The following is a 27,549-nucleotide window of genomic DNA, read 5'->3' on the forward strand; positions in this document are numbered from 1 at the left end:
AGCCTGGCACCGCTTTCTTTCTCTGAGTTGCAGTAACAAGCTCACAAGCTTCTGCTTCACAGAACACATCCCATCCCCCACTCGGGTCCTTCAGACTAGCCACCCGTAATTAGCAAACACCTTGTGGAAGTGCATGTCTGCTGAGCTCGTTAGGGGAGCTATACTGCTCAGTGCAACACTGGTAAAAAACATTAACAAACAGCTAATGGAGCCATGTTGTGACGACTTCCTGAAGGTGGAGTTTCAAAAAGAGCAGGAGAGAGACAGAGGCCCAATTTCAAGGCTCAGGGAGTAAAATTTATTTTAGGCCATATTTGATATATGAAACATTCGTATAATAACCGAGGCGACGTAGTTGCTTGACTGTGTTATATAATAGCACTGTATAGTAGCATGTACTTGGGAAATACATAATACTGCCCCTTTAATGTCTATCGTCAACATTTAGGTAGTAAAGCACTTTAACCACAAGGAGGAGCTCATTGAAAAAGATTTCTTTCTTTATCAGTCCGACACTTGAGTTCTTATTGTGAAAAGCATTTTTTTTTTCTTCAGATGATTAATAAATTGTTCACGATTTCCAAAGAAAGGACAAGTCACTGCTTAGGAATGATTATAAATGTAAACATAACAGAAAAGCCAGAATATTTTCTTTCATTAGTGCTTCAAATGAATGCACTCCTCTCCCTCTCTCTGAATTATGCATGCACTGCTGATCAGAACCACCGTTCTCCCACATGCTGGACTGGAAAATGTCCCCACGCAGAGAATCCCCCCGCATCCTCAAAGCCTGAGCCTTCCTCCTCCATCCGCAGCATTTAGCTGAGTGGTTGTTCTGGTTTTTTTTGTCTTTTTGTTTGTTTGTTTTTTTCCTCCAACACTCATATTATCTCTATAACCAAACAAACACAGCTGCCAGCAGTTCTTGGACTGCTGCGAGAGACACAGACATCCTTCATTCTCCGCAAACGCAAGAGAAACGTCCCACCGTCCAAAATACACACACACACACACACACACACACCCACACACACACAAACACACACACACACACACACACACACACACACACACGTAATCCCTCCCAACAGTATGCCGGAGCTACTGGATCCCCGGAATGAAGCTGGAATTAGATTAGCGGTGATAGGAAACAGATTTGTAAGGGAGGAGTGAGAAAGACGCCTGAGGGAGCGCGAGAGAGAGGGAGTCACATGAATGTAGCTGACAGGTGAGTGTGTGTATGTGCGTGAAAGACGGAAACGGCGCATTAGCCTCCGCAGGTCAGAGAGAGATGTTACAGTGAAAACACTCCAGCACCAAGGTCAGAATAGTTTGGTGGTTTTTTCATTGTAGTTTTGTTTTTATTGTGTAGTGAATTTTTGTTTGTCTAATTCAGTTCCCTTTAAAAGGGTGTTTGCTGCTTTTCATTAGTTATTTGCTTTTTATTAGTTATTATTAGTTCAATTTTGTTTGGTTTTAGTTTAGTTTTTATTATGTATATTAGTGGTTTAATGTTTTACCATGCCATACCATACCAACTTTATTTATAAAGCACTTTAAAACAACCACAGCTGAAACAAAGTGCTGTACATAAAATAGATAAAAACAAATACAGTTTAAAACAACAAACATACAATGTAAAACTAGATCTCGGTGGAGTTGAAAGCCAAGTAAAATAAATGGGTTTTAAGACGAGCTTTAAAACACATGGCAACGACTGAGCTGTGCCATGTGTTCATTTTGGTTCATTTCTAGGTGAAGAAGTTGATAATATGTTACTATGTTTTAGTCAGCTTCACTAATGTAACAATGGCTCTCATTTTGTTTCAGAGCTAATGAGGCCCTACATTGTTATGGTTTTTTTACATAAAAATTAGTGGATGGCAGAGTTGTGTGATGCTTTATTTTAACCAGAAGTAAACACGTGGGCAGAATCGCTGATATCAATACTGATATTGAAACCGATATCGATAACTTTGAAATAAGCCTGATGTATTGTCAAATTTCTGACTTATAGGTGTTTTTGTCATTTTCCTCCTAATTTTTTCAGTTCTTTTGTTCAAGCATGATTTGGACAAAGTTTACAGGTGTCCACAAAACAATTCATTAAGATATTAAGGTGATTTGCGCGCATTTTTTCCAGACAAACAAAGCACAAACAAGTGTCATTTAACCGCTAATCAAAAACAGAATCTGTTTTCAGGAAGTTGTGAGCAACTCCAACGCAAAATGAAATAAAATTTCAAGAGTGTATCTGGAACTACAGTGACAATACTGACATCGACTCGGTATCGATATTATCAATATTTTGGATCGATATGTCCACATCTACTGGATGGAATTTGACAAAAGGAGCATCATGTGAGTGGAAACACCGTGAACAATCATAATCCGATGGCTAAAAGAAACCAAAACTAATGTAAAGTGTGTGTGTGTGCGTGTGTGTGTCTTTGCTGCTCACTTCCCCAAGTTGGATTCACCCCTCTTTCATTTGCTGTGAAAACATCCATCATCCCCTCCTAAACCTCACATGACATCAGAGGAGGAGGAGGGGTAGGGCCGAGACGGCTGCAAGGAAAACCTCTCCATCAGCCTCCCTTCTTTTCTGTACATGGACCACCCTCCGCCGCTCCGTACCAGTGGGCTGCGGCTGCCGGTGTCGTCAGTCAGCGCGGGCCTTCAGTCTCTCAGGAGCTGCAGGAAAAGGGAGCAGCGAGGGGCGAGGAGGCGCAGAATGAACCTGGTGGAGGTGCACTACTGAGACACCGCTGACTGAACTTCACTGACACAGGTGGGAAGTTGTTGCTTCTGGTTATTTTTAAAAATGTCTTTCTTTCTTTCTTTTTTTTTTTTTTTTGCTTCTTCTTTCCAACTCAGGTATATTGTATGAGTTGTTCTCGATCACATCATTCTGACTGGTTGGGGGGGAAAAAAACCCTTCTTGTTAGTCTGAAGAAATAATAAGAAAGAGACTTAAAGGGTCATTCAGCTGCAGTTTATAACACAGCAGCTACAATTAGCTGTGTTTATTCAGCTTGAAGACATTTCTTACACACTATTCAACTTATGACGGGCTACTTCAGCTTCGCCTCAGTCAACAATAAAGCAAAGTCTTGGAAATTAAATCAATTAAAAACTCATGGAATTTTTTTTCAGCATTTAAAACCACTTCTAATCCCCAGTTTGCCATTTTCACTTTTGTAATGTCATATCAGTTGTTTTATGTGAGTGTTGTGATAACACTTTTGTGATTTTTATTCTTTTTCCTATCATTTTTGTGGCATGTTAGTCAGATGTTTCCAAGAAAGTGTCATACTGTGGACATTTGGTGACTTTTAGGATCCGTGGATGAGTTTTTTTATTACCATTGTAGGTCTTACATAAAGCCCTTCATCACATTCAGCACGTAGACAGTCTGTGTATCATGTTGCCTCCTCAGCAGACTGGCCTAATTGGTGGCACCAGCACTTGAGGGCAGACTGGCACAGCACTCTGAAATTCACAGGTCCTTAGAAAAAGCCACAACACAGCTTAACTGGAAAAAATGCAAAGTTTTCTTTTTTTTTTAAATTTAATTAACATTATGTTTGAGTTATGCTTGTTTTCCAGCAGAAGGTGGTTTCGTCTTCGCACTGTGTGGCTATTTATCAACCCAAATCTTCGAAAACTGGTCACAACAAAGCAGGACTGATGGTTCCTTGTGAAGTGCCTGGAAAAAAGTTTCTATTCTCCTAGAATCTTTTTCAGACGGCGTCATATCACAACCACAAACCTCAGTGCATGTTTTTTTTGGGTGGCTGGCGGAGGGTGATTTTAATGGGATACACAGACAAAAAAGTGGCACACAGTTGTGAAGAAAACGATGCTTGGAATATTTTTTTCACAAACACAAATCTGAAAAGTGTGGCTTGCTTTTGTACGCAGCTTCTCCGAGTCAGGATTTTGTAAAGCACATTTCACTGTGAAAATCATTTGTGGAATGTCTCTACCATCTTTGCAAACTTTCTTTCCTGAATTCTTTTTGTGCAAAAAGTCATTCTTAATTGTACTTAAGTCTGGACTTTGATTAAGCCATTCTTACACATGGATGTGGCTTGTTCTAAATGATTCCATGGTGGCTCTGGCTGTATGTTGGTTGCTTTCCTGCGGAATGGTTTTTGTTTGACATCGCCAAGCACGAGCTCCACGCGTCTTCCAGCTAATTCTGACTAGCTTCCCTGTCACCTGCTGCTAACTCTGTTTAGACCTCTGTGAGATCTTCAAAGTTTGGGATATTGTTTCAGTGCCTAACCCTGCTTTAAACTTCTCCACAACTTCTTGCCTACTTTATCTGCTGTGTTTCTTGGTTTTCATGCTGTTCTCTAACAAACCTCTGAGGTCTTCACATAAGAATAACAACATAACACTAATACTATGATATGCCTACACGGTGTTGGGCACGCTTCTGCTAATTTGCTATATGCTAATAGTGGAGCAATTCTTTTGGTTAGCGGTTTTTGCCAACTTTGAAAACCTTTAGCGCACTTTAGCTTTCCTTAAAATACTTTTCCTGGATGAATTTTAAAGTGCTCATTTGTTTGGCTGTTTGGCACTATAGATTTAGCTTCTGCTAAATATGTTGGTGTAGCGCAATAGCATTAGCTTCTGCTAAATTTCTTGCTCGTGTAGTGCTTCAGTGTTAGCGGCCTGACAATACTGTATTGAAGTAGAACGTTAGCCTCAGCTTTTGGTATACACTAGGTTGGTGTACTGCTTTGGTATTAGCTTCAGCTAAATAGCCTGCTGGTTTACTGTTTTAGCATTAACATCTACTAAATACCAAGTTGATAAAGTGCGTTCGCATCAGCTTCTGCTAAACACCATGTAGTGTACTGATTTAGCATGAGCTTCAGTTAAATATTATGTTGGTTTCCTGCTTTAGGATTAGCGGGGCTAGAGTTTATGATTGGTACTTTTTAGTTAGCCTACCACTGCTGGTGGCTTTTATATACTACTTAGGAACTGAAGACAGTTGGTTGTTCCAGATTTCATTATGGGACGCCACACAGATGAATGACACACTTTTACTTGCAAAACCTAGCATCACCATCTTCATCATGTGGTCCATCCCGATAAGACTGGTTGAAGCCTGTGGCTGGAAAGCGGCAACAAAAATCATTTTTGTGAATACTTTTGTGCGAGTCCTGGTGCGTTGACTCCTGTGTGACCGCTGGTGATGTCCAACTCTGAGAACAGAGAAAGAAAAACACAGGAAATTAACAGTTCAGTAAGTCATTATATGCAGTCTGCTTTGTTATAAACTGGATGAGGTCTTGCACATTGTGAACGAGGGAAACTTGGGACTAATAACCAAAGATGAGATTTACAGCCCTGACTAAGGAGCCTCTATGTAAACACTGTCACCGCTGTCAGAGTGGGGCCTGTGAGATTCATACTGAGCTGCTGGAGTCATGCAGACGTGCCAATGTTCTCAGACTTTTTGCTTCGACTTTTAAAGCAAGCTGACCTGCGGCTACAGAGAAAGGAAAGGACTTTGCTGCAAATGACTGCGCGTTATTATTTGCGACAACCTATTTTGCCAAGTTGTCAGAGGGCAGCTGTTAAAGTTTGCCTCGTTTTCTCTTGAACGACCGTTAGTTTGTGCTCGTGTCATTTACGGTTCACAATTAATTCGAACTGCAGCGTGTTCCACATGGCAAAGCTGAAACCCTGGCTTCAGTGAGCAACAGTGTTGTTGAAAAATCTATTCATTAAAAACATATGTTGGCTCGCAGAGGTCTGAGATCAATAAAACACTGAACTTCTGAACCAATCAAGCGTATTATTTCTGTGATAAATGGTACAAAAATAGCGATCTGCAGGGGCAGCGGTTTCAGCTAATCCACCAGGATATGCTTCTTTGACCGGACAGGACGCCGTGCAATTAAATGTCAAAACAAGACCACATAAATAATTTAAAGCTCCTGCTGCGTCTCTCTTGGAATAAATTATTTAGACTTCTTCTATGGTGGAGGTTTCACTAACAAATACCATCTCAGAAAGTACCAAGGTTTCCACCTACAGTGGGAAGAGAAACAAAGAAGTCTCTCCTCCCACTGAGACTTCTTGACAAAGATTTAAAAACAGTGGAAGATTTGTTGGTTGTGTAATGTCATGAAATACGTATACATTCAATTTACTCAGGTCTTGAAAAGTCAGAGTTTCGACTGATTGGGAAATCTGGAGGATTCTCCCCAAATCCCAAGTTCAAATCCAATATGGCTGCTTTGCAGCTCAAGCTCTAGCCATCATAAACGGTTCATTTGCTCTTGTCGTCATTTATTTCCCGATAAACATTCAACAAACACGTCACTTCACAAACTCCGTGAGTAAACGTGATGCTCCAACCTGTGTTTGAAAGCAGTGTAAAGAAATGCATTGACATTAGCTCGTGCTGCTCATTTTTAGCCTGACCAAAAGGAGGCCGGTTAAAAACCAGCCCGTTGTCCTGTGCTGTTGGCTTCAAACTGCTCGGGTCAGGATTCTGTTCTCTTTGTGTTGCAATGTCAAAACCCAAATCCCAAGAAACCCTCGCTCCCTTGCAGAGTGTTGAAAGCCACTACGAGTCGTTGCTCTGTTTGGAAGTTGTTTCTATACACACCCAGATAAAGGTTGTATCTGGGTGTGTATCTTAGGGCTGCACATAGAAAACAATCAAGACCAACTTGATCACACTGACCCACATGAGACAGTGCTCCGCCAATGAAACCAGGCAGAGCCTCGATAGGTATAGATTGTTTAAATCTCCACATTTGGCTTCTTGCCACAAGGACAGAGGATGACGGCTGGTTTGTTAGCAATTACTTTCTGCCCTAGGTTCATCTTAAAATGTTACACTTAAGCACGGTTTGAAGTACTATCCTTTATAGGACATAATTATGGGATCATGTCCTCTGGACTAAAAGTTCCGGGTTCACGCTGTGACCTGAAAGCAGGCGATAAAAAAGGTCTTAACGGTTTCTGATGAAGCAGATGTAAACCTGTTTTAGATTAACTGAAACAATGATTTTTTTTTTTTGGCTTCGGTTGCTTAATAGCTCCTTAGCACAGTTAATAAGCTCATACTTGGGCATATTTGGAGCAGAGAGTGGTGAGTCCAGGGTTCAGATCTCAGCTGGTGGTCTTACTGCAGGGAACTGGCATGTCCTCCTGGTGTATTTGTGGATTCTCTGGGGACTCAGGCGTTCTCCCACAGTTCAAAAACATGACTGTTAGGTTTACTGGTCCCTTTTAGGGTGCGTTCTCACCAGCCCCATTTAATCTACTTTTGTTCAACTCTAGTTCATTTGTCTAGAAAATCCGTTTGTGAATGTGCAACTGAACTCTGGTCCCCCTAAAAGCCTAGGCTTCTTTTTGACTGAAGTGAACTCCGGCGCGGTTTGAACGCATATGTGGTTAGAAGCGGACCGGCGGATGGCCCACAAACAATAAGCAAACTATAGCGCAGGGGATTCTGGGTGAACGCAACCAAAACAAACGAACACTTCTCGCGCTAAAGGGAGAAATGGCTTGTGGTCTTTTGCCAAAAACAAATGATAAATCCTACAAATGCTAAACTCTGACACTACTCCATTTTGTTTCCATTTTGTCAGGTTTTCTTCCGAGGTTTTCCTGTTGCCTCCTTCAGTTTGTGGTGCACCGCCTCCAGAGACGAGGGGGCAAACGGTTCAGATCATTTGACCCACAGTACAGTGTGAAGGCGAACCACACTGGCTGAAAATGTAATAAATCAAACTGAGCATCCTGGACCATAAGGTGTGAAGGTGTAAGGTTGTCTGACCCGGCTGTCTCAATGTTTCCCTGTTTAGCGTGGTGGACATATGTTTTTATCTCACCTTCTCTCACCTTCCCTTCTTTATTCCAGTTTCTGTCCAAACCGTTATAATGAGAAGATCAGCTTTCTCTCGAAAAACAGGGGTCATCGAGACATTACTTAAAACGTCTGAATCTCTGTTTCTGCTGTTATTCCTCAAACACACCAAGTCCCTCTTCTTGTGTTACCGCTGCGCAAAAATTAGCCCCAATCGAAATTTTTTATTCCTTGTGCCGACACATTTCTGCACCTCGTAAATCCATCAGGGCCCGTCACTTCGTGCTCATTAGAAGATATTTTAGATCCATCTCTTGACACGTTGGCTCAATCCTCTTTGGATTATTTTAAATGTTAAGCAAAATTCTTTTTCCAGACCACCAGAGGAATACTTTCCGCATTGCTCTGTTTGGGCCGGTGCAGGTAGACTGGAGGGCTGTGAGGGAATTGTGTGAGAGGTCTGAGCGGTGAGGTCTGCAGAAATATTAAAACCAGACATCAACACGACACCTGATATAGAAGTGGTCAGGTCCATTTTTGAAACAGGAGCCAATTGGGAACGCGTTGAAAATATGAGTTGTTAACATAACACAGGGAAAAACCAGCTCCTGCCTGGTGGACGCAAAGTCTGAGACCACCTGGACGTCTTTCAAGGTTTGCTTTGAAATGCACTAAAATGTTTTTGTTTTTTATTTCGGTGCTCTCTCACCTCATTATTAAAAGGAACCCTCGTGTTTACGGTTCTGCGGAAGCTTCTTCTGATTTACGCCAAACAAGTCTCCTTTCGTATTGCAGACGGGTTAGAGGAAAAAACACAAAACGTCAACGGAGACGCATTGTGGTCTAACGATGTCAGATAATTTAAGGGAAAGGTCATAAAAGGGGCGGTATTATGTACTTTCCAGGCATACAATGCCATTTTATAGCACAATCAGGTAACCATGCTCAGGACAGTTGACATGCCATATATATACAAATCTATGTGTATATATTTATATATACACACATATATAATATGACTTAAATGAAATTTAACTTTGCAATTTAATGTCTTGAAATGGCACCTCTGTCTCTAAAGTATTCTGCTCTTTCCGTTGTGATGACTTCAGGAAGTCATAGCCAGGTGTTTGCTAATTGCTGCTGGCTAGTCTGAAGGAGCTGAGTGGGAGGAAGGGCGGGGAGGGTTGCTCTGTGAGGCGGAAGCGCGACTCGAAGGCGGAGCTAGGTCCACCCCGGCGTTTTGCCCTGCTGAATGGTTGCCATGGGAGATGAAAGGATTTTTTTCATACATAAATGAAAGAATCAGTGCAACAGTTCTGTTTTTATTGAGGGAATAACATAACATGGTGAAAAGCAAAATAAATAAATAATTTTACATAATACTGCCTCTTTAAACTTGTTGCAGAATATGAAACTAGCCTTTCACTCAGACATATTACTGTCTGTCAAACAGTAATTTGGAAAAATGATGCAGTTTACGCACGTCACCAAAATTGTACCCAGAAGTGAGGTCTAACCAAATATTATGTAGAAGCTAATTTATTCAAGCTAATTTATTCAAGAAAAAGTGAAACTTTACAGATGCAGATTCAGTGACTCGGTGAACTGATTCAGATGTTTTTATAATAATAGCTTACAGCCGATAGGTTGACAATACACCCTAGATTTTTCTTCGGGGTTCAGGTCAGTCGAGGACATTACCACCATGGTCACTCAAGCAGCTTTTGGTACCTTTGGAAGTTTGGTCTGGTACCAGGTCCAGCTGGAAAGTGAAATCCGGATCTCCATGAAGCTTGTCAGAAGAAGGAAGCAGGAAGTGCTCTGGTAGAAGGTTGCGTTGACGTTAGCCTTGATGAAACACAGTGGAGCAACACCAGCAGATGACAAATCACTGGCTGTGGAAATTTTCCACTGGACCGAAAGAAACTTGGAGTCTGTCTGTCTTCACAAAGTGTGGGGCTTTTCTAAAATGCAAAATTTGCTTCCATCTGAAAAGAGGATTTTTGAGCCACTGAGCAACAGTCCATTCCTTCTCTTTAGCCCAGGGAAGCGGCTTTTAATGTTGTCTTTAGTTCAGGCTTGGCTTAACTCCAGGAATGTAACGGTGAACGTTCTGGATGCATCTGTGTGTGGTGCCTCCAGCTGCAGTCCAAAATCAATTGGACTTTTTGGATTGCTGTTAAGGCTGCTACTTTTACACTTTTTTTTAAATTATTTATCACTTGTTTCCTTCCACTTGATTTTTTATCAGTAAAACCTCTGACAAGACTCTAAACTGGAACATCCAGCCAATAAATCAGGGTCAGGGATGTTTTTGTTCATGTAGGCCGGTTGGTGAAGAAAAACATAGGTCTGGCTTTTAAGTTACAGTTATTTTCTTCCTAACTATAATCGCAACTGTCCACGCGTAGGTACGGAACTCCACGAGTGCCACATTTCAACAATTTAAAAAGTAGGAATGTGAATATATTTGGAGATGCATACATCAAATGAATTCATTTGATGTAAATTAATTACAGTGAACAACAAAATCAATCATTTTTAATCTTTAGTAAATATTTTAAATGTATATTTTGCCTCCAAAATGGTGATTGGTCTGCAGCTGCGTTTTCGAGCAGGTCGACCAATCAGATGTTTACGTTTTTCTTGTTGCACATTAGAACAGTGTAAATTACTTCTAATATTGTATATTCCTGAGGACTGAAAGCTCAACACAAAACAAAATGTATGAGTTTGATTTCGTTATTTCATTGTATAATAACTTAGGACCTCTAATATATGTTGGAAATAATATTAAGTTGTTTGACATATATTTACTTCTTTTTTTCATTTTTCCAAATGGTTACATATATCACTTTTAGCTTTCAATTGCAGGAATGTAATTTCGAACCAGTCCTTCTGAAGAAAATGTAAAGACAAAATATGAAACTTAGTAGCAAGAAGATTGGAGGGGAATATTACTGGAGAAGATTAACCAAGTCTTTCGATGGTAATTATTAACTGATTTGCTAGTTTTTGGGGTTGTTTTTGCAGTTTTCCCTATTTGAGGAAGTGAGCTAAACATTATAATCCTGGGCTCAAGGCTGGTGGAAAACCAGACCAACAAATGATCTCAGAAGGAGGGAAAATGATTGGGGGGAAGCAGGGGGGAGAATTAAATGGGGTTTTCTCTGAGCTTAATATGTGTTATGTAACAGACCAAATTATAGAAATTTTATTTCCAACTTAATGAAGTTGGACACAAAATGTTTCCCTTTGCTGAGCGATGGGACCGCTGCTGTTTTGTAAGGCTCGGTAATTCTAGATGACCTCCTGCTGGCTGATCATAAAACTACATTTACTCACAGCAGACTATAAGTAAGCAAAAAAAGCATAGAAAATCAGAAGTTGTAAAGATAATTACAGTGTCTGAGACAGATGGCGCCATTTCATCCTCAGAAAAAATAGGCACAGAACAACAATGTAGCGTGCCACAGCAACTGGGTCATTTTGTTGGTTCAGGCATAATGTGCTTACTGTAGCATTAATATATGGTCAATCCCTAAATGCAAGGGAAACCTTGACTACTGTTGTAGTGGTTATATTTATACTTGTTTATGTCAGTAGTTGCCAATGATCCAGTCTTTTCATGTCTTATATTTTCTTTCAGTATCCCTGAAAACACTCACATTGATCATACCTGTTGGCCCTGGGCCTTAATGGGCCGGGTTACAGGTGGATCCACCTTCTGGGTCGCCTTTGGTGTCCACTCAGCCACTTGAGGTGTTTTGTTGCCAGGCCTCAGTTCCCTTCCTTTTACACGTTGTCTGTAAATGATTTGCTCCATTCAGTATAGTAAAGACAGCTAATAAGTAAGAGAAATAGATAATACCTTATTTAAGGTAAAAAGCTAATGCTAATGCCCTGCCTTGCTGTGCAAGACAGTGCCCTAACTCGAGAGAAACAGATAATGCAGGCTAATATTATTGTACCACCTATGGCGGTGCATTAACCTGACAGGAATATGGAGGCTTTTATTTTGAAATTTTCAGTAAGCTACATATTAAATGGCATCACAAAACCCACGTGTAACATTGGTTCAGTTAAGTCAATTATATAATGGCCAAAAGAGAAATGACATAAAAAATGCAAAGGCTTTTGTTTTAAAATTTTCAGTAAGCTTAATTTTAAGTGTAACAATGTTTGGTTAAAATCATTTATAAAATGATTACAAAGAAGTAGTTCTAAAGTCCAGCTCCTTCCTTAGAGCTCTGCCACAGTTAGAACTACAGTGATGCGTTTTTGTAGTCCTAATCAGCTGCTCAGCCCTGCTGAGTTCCGTTCTATGGTAATGAATCCTCTGCTATGTAAGTTGTGAGTCAGGCAGCCAAACTGATAGAAGTCAGTTTTTGATCCTTGGATGTAGGACTGCTGCTAAAAACAGCAGTCCAAACAACTTATTCCTGTTCGGGAACCGTGATACGTATTCAAAAACCGTTTGAAGCATATGAGAGGGCTATTTGTCATCTCCGATAGTACCGCAATTCATGTATGTAACTCATTCACAGTAATAGGAGCAATGAGAAAAAAATGGTGTGCGCTGAGCTCTCGAGTTTTTCAGAAAAGTATGAAAATGAAAAGCCTGAGCGCCAGCGAAACTGACACTCAGAGTATGTGTCAGTTACAATTTTGTAACTTGACAGAAAACCGTAAGCCCTGGCAAAATTTCTAAAACATTTTTCCGGTATCATTGTATCGATGTTGGTACTGATAGGGCGATATTTGACGGCAATTTCAAAATTGTTTTGAGGTCAAAATGAGACTCCTTCCTGGCGACTCTAACGGATCGCCAGTTACACTCTAGCTTTCCTCTGGGATCTTTGGGGGTCGTGTTTCGGTCGCTCCAATGCCCCCATCAATCCGCATGCTTTCATGCCACATTTGTGGGTGTGCCACGCAGCGGAACGAGTCGCATTAATGGTCATGGAAGAAAAATAAAGAATACTGATAAAGAGACATTCTATCAGGTGTAAACAATAGGTTCCTGCCATGCAATGCATGGAGGCAGAGACTGACACTGCTCTCCCTCTGCATTGCTATTGGGCAGGCCCCAATGAAGAACATCTAATCACACAGTAAACACCAACATTTGCCAGTTACAACTGTTTTCTTAGTCATCAACGTTGGGCAGTCATAACCATTACAGTGGTTACAAAGAAGACCAAGCCCACCACAATACACTTTTATGAGAAATAAAAATAATACAACACTACGAAACACAAACACGACATTGACTAATCAAACGATCCAAATAAATCCAAAATCCCAACAAAAAGCAAGCCATATGCCAACACAGATCAACGCTAGTATCAAACTGCATAAGTTATAGAAAACAGTACAAAATGAATCTTTATATATTCACAGGACATTTTAAATGGGCTTATAAAAGTTGGCCTTTTATCCTACCCGCTTTCCCAATGTTACTCTGGCAAGAGCTCGTTTATTCTGAGCCGCTCATGCCCAGAGCCAGGAAACTCCTTCTCCCTGTTAGATCCACAGCGGCATGAGAGCGCCCCCACTGGCAAGAAGATGCATGCACACTACAAACATGTCTACTGTATATACATAAGGAGAAAAAAAAAGAAGAATAAAACGAAGACAAAAGACAATTCTAATTCAAAAATAGGGGATGTATTTTTGAAAATCTTTTTTATCTTTACTGTTTCTCAACCCACTACATATGCCGCCTTAGCATTTTCTGATCCTCGTCACTTAGCAGCGCCATGAAGGATGGGGGATTGTGAAGTCTTTCTTTTAGCCGTAACTGCAACAGCATAATGTCAGATTCAACAGCACCTCGTGACAGCTGCTCGGCTCGTGCAAAAACACCACCACAGCTTTGGTGAGAGCTTTCTCCAGCCTTCTAACAAAACCTGAAAGTCTTTTATTTGGCTTTTGCTGCATAGATCTGAAGACAAAACATAAGTCTTCACCTGACTCTGTTGTGCCAAATACATTTTCAATTGCCTCCAAGAAGTTTTGAGGGGGTGTGTCTGGTCCCCTCTTGGAGGTTGGACCCGTCTGAGAGGCTGGTCCCAACTTGGAGTACGATTCCGACTCGAAGGACTGTCCCAACTCGGAGGGACTCAGAAGCCGGTCCCCACTCGGATACAAGTCCCAATTCTGAATACGATTCCGATTCAGAGGACGGTCCTCGTCTCAGAGGTCGGTCCTGACTCAGAGGCTGGGCGAGGCTCAACGTTTGGTCCACTCTTAGATGGTTCCTGAGTCTGAACAACGTCTGTATCACATCCACAACAAAAAATATGTTGAAAGCTCTGCCATGCCTTTCGAAGATAGTCTTTCTGAAGATGAATTTTCCTAGGACGTGCCAGGGTTCTTCTGAAACATTGTGTAAGCTTGTAAACAACGATTGGGTTGTCACTTTTTATCATCTTAAACAGCAATTCCCTAACTACATCATCATTGCCTCAGAGAAGTTGAAAGATGTCTCGGGAGAGTTTTCTTAACATCTCGTCAAAAAAGACAAAATCGATGCCGCTTTCTCAATCACAAGCCAAAGACGTTCGCTGAGGTAGTTTCTTTTCCTGCAGTCTGGTGTTATTTGTCCAGGATGCACTTTGTTTGAACGTGTCTTTTAATATTCTTCCAAAAAGAGACCTTAGGTCTCACAAAAAGTTCACTCTGTGAGTTGAGCTAAAAAAATGAATTTTGTGTTCACTGACCGGAGAATTAACTGATTAGAGATGTCATGGACTCAATCTAAAACATTAGTGGGAACCATTGGTGCCTCCACTTTACCGCCCTACCCATTGAATGCTGTAGGCATTCACGCTATTGAGTTCCACTTTTCTGGTTCCTCCGTAAATTTCGCCGCGTTTCTTCTCCTGCATACTTTGTGCTATTTTCACCATAAGCCGACTATAACTCTTGGTATTCATAACCTTGGCCTGTCTAAATTGTCCTGAACTAAACTGTAAAGTTATGTATATTTGTCCATCCTGGTAGCTGCGTTTCCACTTATAAAACTGCACAATTTCATGTTTTGAAAATACATTTGTTTCGAGAAAATGCATTCACTTAAGAAAAAAATAAATAAATTGGCAAAAACTTTTGCCGGTGATTTTTAATTTTTTTTTACTGCATCAAAACTGCTTTATTTAAGAAAAACTGCTATTTTCAAAAAATAGTCACATGTACAACAACCAGATGTTACCACTGGCAGAAACCACAAAGAAGAAGTAGTTTGAGTTAGCATGTTTTCTATTGACTTCAATGATGTTTCTTATTTAATGGAAATGCAGCAATTGCAAAATTGTCTCTTCTGTATTAGTAAAATATTGGCAGTTTTTCACACATTAGTAGTGGAAATGCAATTCCTGATGGTTTAGTGGTATCCTATCTATGGACTGTTCACTACTTGAGACTGGAAGCTTCCTGATGCAGCCCAAAGGGAGCATAGGAAATAGATCAATGGATAGATATTTATAGAGTAGAATAGAAAATACCTTTATTGTCCCTCTGTGGGGAATTTCATGTGTGCTAGCACTAAGGTGACAGGCAAGTCAAAACATTGGGAGCAAAGTGCTTTTAGTTTATTTCAGCAGGTTACAGATTTGACAGAGATCTGCAAAAGATTCACCAGCAGCGGTTCATTGGAGTTTGCATGCTCTCCCTTGTTCAGTATCGTTTTTTGTCTCAGCATTCTGTTTTTTGTTTCTGGCTCAAAAATGCATGAGGTCAGTTGTTTCAAGTGCATGGAGGCTCGTTTATCTTGTAAACGAGCCTATCCTGTTGAATTTGTTCAACAGGATAGGTGCCGCTCCCCCACAAAACAGCAAAGAGCAACTTAGCAGCACAGATAGTATATACACGGATCCAATTCGGTTTTGACATGTCATGTAGAAATGAATCTTTTGAAAGATAGTGAGAGGCTGTAAAGTTGGAGATGGAAACCTGTTGTTGGTGCAGGGGTGTTTGCTGAAATGCACAAAACACAGATTTGATCATTTCATGATTTCTTTGTCTTTTTTGGCAATTTTACAGATCTTCTGGCTGTTTGGCTATAGCAAGAGGAGCAACCATGGGACTTGAGATGTGGAGCCTTTCCCTCCTGTTGGGTTTGTCTCTGTGGAGCAATGGTCAAGCCCTGGCGAGGAACCCCATTCTGTCGAGGATACGAAGAGCTCCGGGGGCTTCCGAGGAAAACAAGAAGTGCTCCTACACCTTCTTGGTCCCGGAGCAAAAGATCACGGGCCCCATCTGCGCCACCCGGGGCTACTCCACCGACAAAGACCGAGTGACGCGCCTGGATGTTGCGGCGGTGCGCGACCTTCTGTCCAAACAGCGTCGAGAGATGGAGACTCTGAAGCTCGTGGTGGATGTGGACGGCAACCTGGTGAATGAGATGAAGCTACTGAGGAAGGAGAGCAGAAACATGAACTCCAGAGTGACTCAGCTTTACATGCAGCTGCTGCATGAGATCATAAGGAAGAGGGATAACTCGCTGGAGCTGGCTCAGCTGGAGACGCGCATCCTTAACGCCACCTCTGAGTCACTGCGGTTGGCGTCCCGGTACAAGGAGCTGGAGGCCAAATATGCAGCGCTGTCTGCAATTGTGAACAATCAGTCGGTTCTGATCGGAACGCTAGAGGAGCACTGCATGCAGATGCACAGTCGGCGCCACGAACAGCCACCTATAGGACCCCCGCTGGTGCAGGTGGTACCTGAGAACATTCCGGTCAGCGTGCCACGGTTCACCAATGAGATCCAGAGTCGAAACACCAGAGGGTTTGGCCCGGATAGGGGATCTCGCTCTGGGTCAACCCCCACGAGCAGTACGCCCGAGGTCCCGAAATCTGAGAGAAACTTCAGCACGGAGGGTGAGTGGGCGACTGTCCGTTTCTTCTTTTTCATTCCTAGATTCTGTTACATGGTCAGATCCATATACAATGCAGTTCGGCCTGTGAAAGGAAGAGTACATTTCCACCAGAAACTCAGAAACTTGGAGATTAAATCTCAGAAATGCTCTGGAAAGTTTCTGAGATTGAAAAGTCAATCTTTTGTTAGAAAAAAAAAATCGGAAATTTGGAGATTCGTTGCAGATATTTTCTAGAAAAAACATGACATTTCTTTTGGTTTGAAAAGTCTAAAATTTGCTTGGAAAAAAAAATCGGAAATGTTGAGATTAATCTCAGTAATTTCTTGAAAAACCAAAGCAATTTCTGAGTTTCAAGAGTCAAACATTTTTGACTTTTTTGAAATTCTTTGAGGTTACAAAAAAGTGACATTTAGACTCATAAATTTTCGTATTTTCTCTAGCAAATTTAGATTTTTGGAGCTCAGAAATTTACTTTTTTTAATTGAAAATGTCTGAATTTTTGGGTGAAAATGTACTTCGTTTTCCTTTTTTACCTACAATAGCCACTGTAGATCCAAGACAGTCCTGTCATGGCGAAATGTACAACAGTCATTGAAAGGCCAACAATAACAACATCACGCTCTCAGGCTGCAGCTGTCGATGGACCAGCGGCCTCGTTTCGAAAGGTTAAAAATGTGCAAAATCAGTTGGAACTCTGCTTCGTGCTCGACAGAAAACACACAGAGCAGAATGGAAACACAAACGTTGTACAATCCGAGTCGACCAAGGAAACCTTTACCAAGGGAGAGACATGGTCGACCAGCTGGATGTTGCACATTGACAGACAGCTTTTGACGTGCTCACGTTGGCTTTGCCCAAAAATAATAAAGTGTGAGGGATTTCAGGACAGCTATGTTGGCAAATGATCCCTTAGCGAGACTGTTCCATTGCGTGAGACTCAGACAAAAGCCAGACGGGCATGATGGGAGTCTCGGCTGGTTACCACAAGAGCAGAGGCATGTTCAGCATTCGCAAGAGGCCCTAAAGCTTAGCAGTAGTATAAATAAATAATTACATAGGAGTTGCTTACCCCTCGAACAAACTCACTACGCACAGCTCTGTGACTCTATTTATAGCTGTTTGTCGTCATAGAGGGGGGTAAAAGTCATATCTCATTAGTGAGACTTAATTGGTCTGTCCTTAGAGGAAATCATAAACAACTATAATTTTACAGCTCTGCAGCAGCCGCATGTAAATGGTAAATAGCCTGCTTTGAGTGTTCTCGCTGAAAACCCAAACAACTTTATAGCATAATCCACAATAGATCATCCACATGTGTTCATACGCTTTATTTCGGAGGTGCCAGATTTTCCATGGATTTTGGGGTATTGTTGAGGTTTGAGGGGGTGTGTATTAAAAAAATGAGTTGTTAAAAATGCTAAAGAAGAAGTAGAAAAACTGCAAAATGTGTAAAGCTTAGAGTTGTCCAGCAGTGTGTCAAAGTGTTTTTTTGTTTGTTTTGTTTTTGCTCACCAATAGTAATCAAAAGGCCTTTCTGCTTTTCATATCGACAACACGTCTGTTACATTCAGAGCATATCGACCAGGTGAATTTATCGTGCAGTATCACCAAAAACGGTATCTATCTGAGGGCTATCCACACCTTGGAGATAATTCTGCTAATACATAGGCGTTAAGAGCGACCAGATACAAACACTATGAAAGCGTGCATCCACTTTCCCCTGTTCAGAGTGATATTTACCGAAGTTGTATACCCGCGCACTGCAAGAAGACATTCAACCATCAGTCAGTCAATAATAACTGCTGTCAATGTCTGATGACATCATTCAGTCCAAGGATCTCAACTGTATTTTTGATTTGCAGCAGTACAATAATAAGAAGTCCAAACATCATATGGTACGGTTCTCAAAGAGCAGGTTGATGGTGCCAAAGCTTTGTAAGCTTTGAGTTAGATGTGCTCAAAATGAAACACGAGAAAGTTGGTCAGGTATGTTTTTATTTACTCTGTGAAAAGTTGCGTAGCTGCCTAGTCTGAAAAGCTGCTCTGGGAGGAAGAAGCCATAATTAAAAAAGAAAACAGGTTAAAGTGGCAGATAGGACCTTTAGAGACAAGTCCCAGGATTTGGCACAACTGAACAAATTGGCTCATTTGGAGGGAAATAAACATTTGACCCATGAGGGAAAAAAGAAAGGTTATGGGTATTTTTAGATTGTTTACGTAAACATTCAATGCAGTAAGGATGATCAAAACCCAAATGTTTTGCTAGCATGCGAGCACTTCCCTTTATCTGGAGTGATCTTTACTTGGGCTGTGTGAGAGAAAAAAGCCTGATGCTCACTCCAGTAGAGTTTATTCACAAACCTGTAAGAATACTCAGAGTGCGCAATAAAATACTTCAAGCGCCAAGAGGGGCATAAAAAATGACACTGAAGTAGTGCTCCATTTTAGCCAAATTAAAACGTAGCTTCTAAGCTAAGTAGGAGAAAAGTTATGAGGCTAACAATAAACTTTCAAATATTTGTCAAATTTTAAGATTTTTTTTTCTATCTGGCATAGGAAATGTTTGTTAAAGGCTCTATAAATTATTTAATGGTTTAAAATGTAATAAAATGAAGGAAACAGCTGATGTGATTCTGTTTTACTTTAGCCTGTTTTAGCTAGGCGTACTAGCTAAAGCTGAGATTCTGTGTCATAAAATCTCATAGTTCTACACAGCTAGCTAGTCAGGCTTGCTATTTTTAACTAGGCCTACGACTAGTTAGGCCTAGTTAAGCCTATTTTAACTAGTCTGACTAGCTAAACCAGTTAAACCAGTGCAATTTACTATAACTAGTCATCTAGGCTTACTAGCTAAAGCAGGCCAGTAAGCCTAGCATATATTTCCTTAGATGCACAGTTTTTGAAAGTAGGTTTCAAACTCTTTGCCTTTCGCTTGCTCTTTGCCTTTATGTAAACATTTACAAAGCTACTGGACAAGACCGATGATTCTTCAACTCCCTGTCAGATTGTTAGTCTCGTTGTCCATTTTCCAGCTGGATAATGTCCTTCACCACCTGCCGTCCCCCACTCCCTTCTTTCTTATCATGCTTTTCCTCCAGGCCCATTCAGAGACTGCCAGGAGGCGCAGGAGGCCGGCCACAGCACCAGTGGCATGTATCTGATCAAACCAGACGAGGCGGAGAGGCCGGTGCAAGCCTGGTGTGAACAGGACATAGACAACGGAGGTTGGACAGTGATCCAGTGCCGGAGAGATGGATCGGTGAACTTCTTCAGGAACTGGGATAGCTACAAGGTGATGACAGCGGCACTTCCTCCAACCCTTTCAAAAATAACAGCTCTGCCGTCATTTGACCTGTCCAAAGGCGCCGTGGGGTCTTTGAGATAATTGCCTGCAGGTCGACAGTCCTTCTGTTACCATAAAACACAACCTTTTGAGATTCCCATCATGAAACTGTAGCCGTCCCAATGGGGAAGGTATGTTCCACGTATTTTCCAAAACCACTTCTACTATAGCGCCTTCCCACTGCGTGGCCCAGCACAGTGAACATATAGGGGCTCTGTGAGAATGAGGAGTACACCGCTGCTGACAGCTGCAACAATCCAGCGTTCCAGTCAGTCTGGCCAGCATCATGCGCTGGCAACTGGCAGCTAAATTGCTCTCTTCAACGCTGAATTGTCTCTAAACTCTACCACAAGACCAAAACCATAACCATCTCTCGCACACACACACAAGCACACACACACGCACGCACACTGAACCATGCTGAAATCCTATTTCATTCATCATCTGCTGGCTCACAATTCGTCCACATTCATAAACCTCAACTTTTCTTTTTTTCCAAGTGGAGTGTTTTTGAGGCTGGTGCAGGGCGTTGGTGTTTTTGAACTTTCTCACATTTTTGCCACATTACAACCATAACACAACAAGAGGTTAACAAGATTTAATGGAAACTAAATGTGAAGGACATAAAAAGAAGATAAACCCAACTACATTAAGTTATGGATGATTATGAAGTTGAAGGAAAAGTGGATTAGCATTTCTCCACAATTAATGTTTTGCACTGCAGGAACACAAAATCCTACCCAGTAGTTTTGGTCCAGTTTCTAGTGCACATATCTTGGTACACTTGAAATAAGCAAACTGTTGGAACTTGCTTTGAGTCAATAAGTCCTGAATGAAAAAGTACTGACTCGAAACAAATTATTTCACTTGTAACAAGACATTTGTCAGATATTATACATGAAGTGATCTGCCAGTGGAACTTATTTTTTTTATTAATCTTAAGAAATTATTTACTTAAAATCAGATCATATATCTTGATGAGAAGTTACTGGTAAAGTTAGTTTGGTCTATTTTTCAGTGTACTAAGATATTTGCACTCGAAACTTTTTAAAATACCTTAAGATTTTGTGTTTTTGCAATGTACCCATTCTTTCCGAAATACTTCAGGCTCAGTTAAATTAGACGGAGTCCATTTATAGATAACAATTTTCAGTTTTGTCCCAGATTTTCAACTGAATTTGGGTCTGGGCTTTGACTGGGCCTTTCTAACACGTGATCTGGATAATGGATTTAATAGTTCGACAGTGCTAAAAGCTTGGGGCATGTTTTATGACCTACGTTCAAAACGCCGTGGCTTCATGACCCGGTATCAGGATTCTGAACACAGGCGCTTATTTTATTACATAAACTCTTCAGCATTGCTTTCTTCTCAATTTCATAGGTTAAGGTGGTAATCTTTTGTCACCATGTGTTTTTTGCTCTTTGAAGTTCTCCCAAATTACAGAAGCACGACCAAAACATCGCATTGAAATTTCTCATTTGCTTTTCAACCCCACAGACTCTTCCACAAGAGGTTTTATGTTCCCAGATAATCACCGCGTTTCCAAACTCCTCGGGGACCCGGATGAGTACACAGCACGCGTCATTTCCCGTGATCTTCTTGTAACCTTCCCTGTAATCTTCCTTTGATCCAGAGCGGCTTTGGCAACATAGACGGGGAGTACTGGCTCGGCCTGGAGGCTATCTACAAGCTGGGGAGGCAGGGAGACTACAAGCTCCTGGTGGAGATGGAGGACTGGATGGACAAGAAGGTGTACGCGCAGTACAACAGCTTCCACCTGGAGCCCGAGAGCGAGGGCTACCGCCTGCGGCTGGGCACCTACCAGGGCAACGCGGGGGACTCCTTCAGCAGCCACAATGGCAAACAGTTCACTGCTCTGGATCGAGACAAGGACGCCTTCTCAGGTCGGTCGCACTGGGATGTCTTCTTTATAGAAGCGTCATCAAAATTCTTTGACTTGCCATCCGTGGCCGTGCTGCAGAACAGTTCTGTTAACTAAATGAAACCTGGACATGTGGGTGTTAGAAACAAAGCAGGAAAACTGTTGAAGAGCAACTCAAAAAACTGCTTTCACGGTTATTGCGCTGTTCATGTTAGCCTCGATGTTTGCGGGTTTTTTGGAGCGCAACGCCAAACTCGACATTGTTCAAAGCAAAATTTATATTACCTTGACATTAGGGATCAAAGACAGAGCGGGACGGATCAATGATGGACAGGGAGAGCCTGACTAAAACTACCTGTCAGACTAACTCTGGGGCTGATTATGTGTCTCTGCTTATGTCCAAGCCCGAATGAGCAACGTTCAGAAACGAGCCCCAAATACCTCAAACCGCAACGCATTAAATTTGCAAACGACTTTAGAAAAAACAAGTCGACTTGGCGACAGAAACTCAAAATTGTTCCTGTTTTTCCATCAACCAGACAGCACATCTCTCCCTCCATTGTTTTTGCATTTCTGTCACGGCAGTCAGAAATGCTGTGAGAGATTTACTGATTTCTGTAAATTACGCTTAACGTACCTTTTACAAACTCACGTTCAAATAATTCGCCACTGAGGACGACATCCTCAACAATACATTTGATCTCAGCGATCAATGTTTATGTAGCTGAACATCTCCACCACATTGGGATCAGCTCCATGCAACTCTTCACCTGCAGCCAGATCATTGACAGAAGCAGATGAAATACATTCTGATAATGAACAAGAACATTCCAAAAAGTTCACAAAGCATAAATTCCAGTAAACTATTCAGATCAAAAAAAATAAATAAAATCAACCTATAATCGTACTGATCACAAACGCTTTGTAAATTGCTGTGTTTGGTTGTAATTTATATTTCAGCACCTTAACATGGAGGTAGAGTTGTTTACTCTGGAAAAAAGTGGAGAAACATTGAAGTTCTGCTCCTGTTTTGCTACACGGCCCCTGAACGTGATGGTTCGGGTCCCCCGCTCGCCTAGAATCCCAGGAGGCCTTCAGTAAAGCCTTCGCTTCCTTTAGAAAACAAACGAAGATCTCTCACTCAGATGCATGACCCCTTTTCATTCAGGGCCAAACTCTTTGGGACTCAGTTATGCTTGACCTCAGTCAACACTGTTGACCCCCAAACGCTCCACAAATAGAGGTCAGGTTAGTGAAGGAGCGCGACGTTGGGATTTAGACGTCTTATCAAGGCAATTTTCTTCTTTTTTTCCGCTGACTTTTTGTGAAACACTCAAAAAACCCACTTGCCCATTAACTTTGTCTTCCTCCTGATTCCTTTCAACCCAAACAGGTAACTGTGCCCATTTCCATAAAGGAGGCTGGTGGTACAACGCCTGTGGCCAAGCCAACCTCAACGGTGTCTGGTACACCGGAGGAGTGTACCGCAGCAAATTCCAGGACGGCATCTTCTGGGCCGACTACGGCGGGGGTTTCTACTCCATGAAGTCTGTCCGCATGTTGATCCGGCCCATAGACTGAGGCTGTTGGGCCGTCGCATTCAAGACTCACCGTTTCAAGTTGTTGCGCTATACGGTACATCTGCAGCAAGAGGTCGATCGCGGACGGACAAGCTCAGCCAACGGAGAGAGACCGAGCATTGGTTTGCGGGAACAAACGCAAAACTCTGCACATATGGGGATTTAGGAGACACGAATCTGTATCACACATAACTTTGTAAAGCAACAAAAAGTGAAGAGTTCTTGAACTTTTAAGCATTTTGTGTGACGCCACAACCACAAACTTCGACATGTTTGTTTTCATACACCAAAGTAGTACATCTGATAGCTGTAATGTAGGAAAAGAATACATGGTTTTCGTTTTATTTACAAATTAAAAGCAGAAAAATTTAGCAACCATTTGTTTTGAGCTCCATTTACTCTGACATCTACGCATAAAATTCAAAGGTGGAATATTTTTTGGCCCATGCCAAACATCAGCTGTGGCAGAAACCAAGGCAAATGTGATTGATGTATTGTCCATCCTCTGGTAGAACATCACTAAATTGATAGCCAGAGGTAGAATGGGATTTGTTAGGATGTCCCAGTCAAAGACCAGACCATTTAGGAAAACACAAAAAATGTACTTTAAAACACGTCCTCCATTCATTAATCATTTTAACCCACTTGTCCTTGTCCACTGATTATTTAGCGAGAAGCTTGGTGCACCCAAGACAGGATGCCAATTTATTTAATGAGTTACAGGGAATTGGCCCAACAGTCATATTTCTGGACTGTAGGAGGAAGCAGTTGGACTCTGGTATAATCCACAGAGGCAGAACTCTGCAGGAAAACCCAAGACCGGGATCTGAACCCAAGTCTTTCTATCCTCAAGGCAACAGCTGCATTGACTGAAAAATCGCACAAATTTTAGTGACGAATATCCACACAATAATTTCGAAAAGACCCGAGTTTTTTGTTAAATTTTTTTTTTTTTTTTGCGCTGGGACGCATAAGTGTATTTGGGAAAACTGGGTCACGTGTTCAACAGCCGGACATCGCTACTGGCGGAAAACAGTGAGCCTACGAGACGACAGGAAGTGGATGGAGGATGACGGTGCGGTATGTTTTGTAACAACTAATCCCGTGAAATGTTTATGCGTGATTTCAATCGCTCTTCTTGTTTCGTGAAAACACCGCAGTTGCGATGCTGCGTTTTTCGACGTCAGAGGAATATTGTGATGGAAACGCAGCTAATGCTACCAAATGTACCGCCGTCTAACTGGACGGAGTTGGAGCTGAACATGGTAGATATTTATTGGTTTATAAAAAACAAAACAAAACATGGAAACCATGTGAAACACATAGTTTGTGGTTGTTGCTTGGCAAAATGTGAAAAAGTTGAAAGAGTATGAATAACCTTCCAAGGAGGCCCTGCATGTTAAAAGGCAACAAAATATTTCAGCGTATTCAAATCTATGGCTTCACCGGTACTAACGTCACGTGATCCAAATGCAACTTCACCTACCTCACCAAGATAAAGATCTGGTGCTAACAAGAGTTTCCGCTTTCACTTAGCTTTAGGCGCAAAAATACACTGTGTTGAAACCTGCACAGGTAAACTACACGCTCTCTTCCTGGAGCAGCACATTTTAATTGCACAATGCTTTTAATTGAAATCCCTACCCTTAAAACAACCTTTCTACTGCATGCTAAAATACTTTGTTCGAGTGCCGATGACCAGAAGGTGTAATTTATGCTTACAATTAAGTTATCATAACAGTGAAAAAGGGCCAGGTGTCCTTTGGGAGCAGGAAACGATCCCATAGAAAAACAGGAGCCGTTTCCTCCTGCTGTAAATAGGACAATCATTCTTAAAGTGTGCGCGCTCATATGGAAATTGTTCCAGCGTGTTTTTCTCGTTTGGACTTTGATTAAAGTTCAGTATGATTTTGGGAAAGGCAAGCATTGTTGAGATGGGGGTGGGGGTGGAATTAAGTCTTGCTTTGCGTGGTTTTTGGAGATGGAAAAATATGCCTACCAGACAATTGAGAGTTTTAAGCGCTGAGACAGACAACGAGAAACACATTTCCGAAAAAAGAAAAAAAAACAGACTGCATGGAGGGAGGGAGAGAGAGGAGGCAGAGGTGAGGGAGGGAAATGGATGGGAATGGAATCAGTCCAAGTCTCCATGTTTGTTTTTTGTTCTTCACAGTAACCTACATGCCGGCCCTCAATCCTGCCTTTTTAATACATTCTTTCCCCTCAGTGGAGGATATCTTTGTCTTTTGGTGAAGAGATCTCGCGTGGATTCAGTCATGGGTCCGCATGCAGGGATCTGTGGGAAACCTTTCAGGGAGAATCACGCCAGCGGACGGAAAAGATAAAACGGCGAGTCCATGTTGAACAGCAGAACTGCATAAAACACATTAAAGGCAAGCAGATCTGCAAATAGACCTAAACACCGACCACAAGAGATCTCACACCCAGCCATGTAATCCTCTTAACATAGCAACAAAGCACTCCATAAGAACTCCAGTCAGATTCATTTGGTCACCCAAAGCATGTTTATGGAAAAACGCAAGCGCTATTAGAAGCTGCATCGTTTTCCCAAAACTGAAGCACAATAAAAGCCGAGAGCGGTGACTCACTGTTCTCTCAATAACAACTTCATACAAGAAGCAGACACGAAATACAACCAAGCCTGGTTGGCCTCAGCACATGACATGTCTTCAGTTCACACTTACACATAATGTTCCTCTCCATGGCGGCGAGAAAAACTGTTACTCAGTCTTCATCAAAATCAAATATAATCAACTCGCCTGCTGCAGGAAACAACTCTCAGAACTCATCTCCAACCAGAACAGTGCAATAGTAAAATACAAGTTGCATTTATAAAAAGTAAAGTATGTTTAGCACCTGTTGGAAAGTTATTTTGAATAACTTTAATCGGTCAAATGAGTCTCATTGGAACATAGACTGTGATTTATGGAACATAACTGTAAATTGATGCAATACGACATCTCATTTTAAATGTGTGTATACATTTTTGTTATACATCTGCAAGCTTTGGGAAAGCCATTCGGGACGCCTAATGAAAGTTTACCAATAGGGCTCAATGCCATCCAGTTGGGAGTTATTCACGTCTCAATAAGTCGACCCAAAATGTCACCCTCACGGAAATTGGTAAGGATTTTCAAGAACAACCCAAGCGGCACCAAGTTCCCATCCGAATACAGACTACAAACCACTGGAAGGACCACTCTCACAGTCCACGGTGAGAGGAATATTACGTCGCCAAGGACAAAAAGGGAGTCAGTAAGGAAAGAATCTCCTGCTTCAAAAACCGACATTAACTAACTTGATTGGGTCTGATCTAAACCCTACTGAAAATTTGTAAACTGTATTTAAAAAAAAAAAAAAACATACATTCCAGAAACCGAATGTTTTTAATTAGAAAAGTGGTGAAATATCCAGCTGGAACGACATCCAGCTGGAACGACATCCTGCTGAACAGTGAGGTACGGGGTTGTGCTGCCTCAGCCCTAGAGCTGGATCAAAATTGGGTGCAGGTGGGTATGAGTCAATCTGCTCGCCAAGTAAAACTGAAATGAAGGTCAACGGTTTCTACAGATCTATTAAACACTCTTGGGGAAGAACCTTTTGAAGGAAAACCTTCATCACTCGTCTGAGAAGATGTAAACACGGCCAGAGAATAAATAGCATGATGTTGAGTGTTGGACTGCAGGGGAGGGCTTCGCTCAAACAGCAGGTCTTCGTCTGTCTCCTCCGTCATTGTTGTGCTTCAGAAAATGTAATAATGGACAGCAGAAGACCAGTGGATAGTCTTTTCCACCAACAATGTTCCTCTTTGCAGCATCTCGTAAATAATTTGAAGGAAAGAAGGAAAGGGGAGCCCAACCATGTATACTGCCTTGTGCTAAGAGGGCATTATTTCAATGCAGTCCATGTGTCCTTACTATCAATTCTGGCCAAGAATTGATAGGTAATCTGTGAAAAGACTGAGCTCCTCCACCTTCTTCGAGCACTCGTGT

General features: G+C 41.6%; 1 protein-coding gene across 1 annotated transcript; it reads left to right on the forward strand.

The window, feature by feature from the left end:
* The first annotated feature begins 2,494 nt into the window (after window positions 1-2,494).
* Window positions 2,495-25,762, forward strand: LOC129361911 (angiopoietin-related protein 1-like). Its single transcript, XM_055033135.1, has 5 exons — window positions 2,495-2,791; window positions 15,896-16,731; window positions 19,829-20,022; window positions 21,708-21,978; window positions 23,350-25,762. Exons 2-5 carry the CDS (start codon window positions 15,933-15,935, stop codon window positions 23,535-23,537), a joined length of 1,452 nt encoding a protein of 483 aa, XP_054889110.1. The 5' UTR covers window positions 2,495-2,791; window positions 15,896-15,932; the 3' UTR covers window positions 23,538-25,762.
* Window positions 25,763-27,549: the final 1,787 nt, after the last annotated feature.

Source organism: Poeciliopsis prolifica, unplaced genomic scaffold (genome assembly GCF_027474105.1).
Source record: "Poeciliopsis prolifica strain line A6 unplaced genomic scaffold, Auburn_PproV2 SCAFFOLD008, whole genome shotgun sequence".
Taxonomy (NCBI): domain Eukaryota; kingdom Metazoa; phylum Chordata; class Actinopteri; order Cyprinodontiformes; family Poeciliidae; genus Poeciliopsis; species Poeciliopsis prolifica.

Excerpts from the sequence above, each read along its gene's own strand:
- LOC129361911 (XM_055033135.1), top strand. The coding sequence starts at position 15,933 with ATGGGACTTGAGATGTGGAGCCTTTCCCTCCTGTTGGGTTTGTCTCTG. Across the intron at positions 20,023-21,707 it reads GGAACTGGGATAGCTACAAG|AGCGGCTTTGGCAACATAGA; the intron begins GTGATGACAGCG and ends CCTTTGATCCAG. Across the intron at positions 21,979-23,349 it reads AGACAAGGACGCCTTCTCAG|GTAACTGTGCCCATTTCCAT; the intron begins GTCGGTCGCACT and ends CAACCCAAACAG.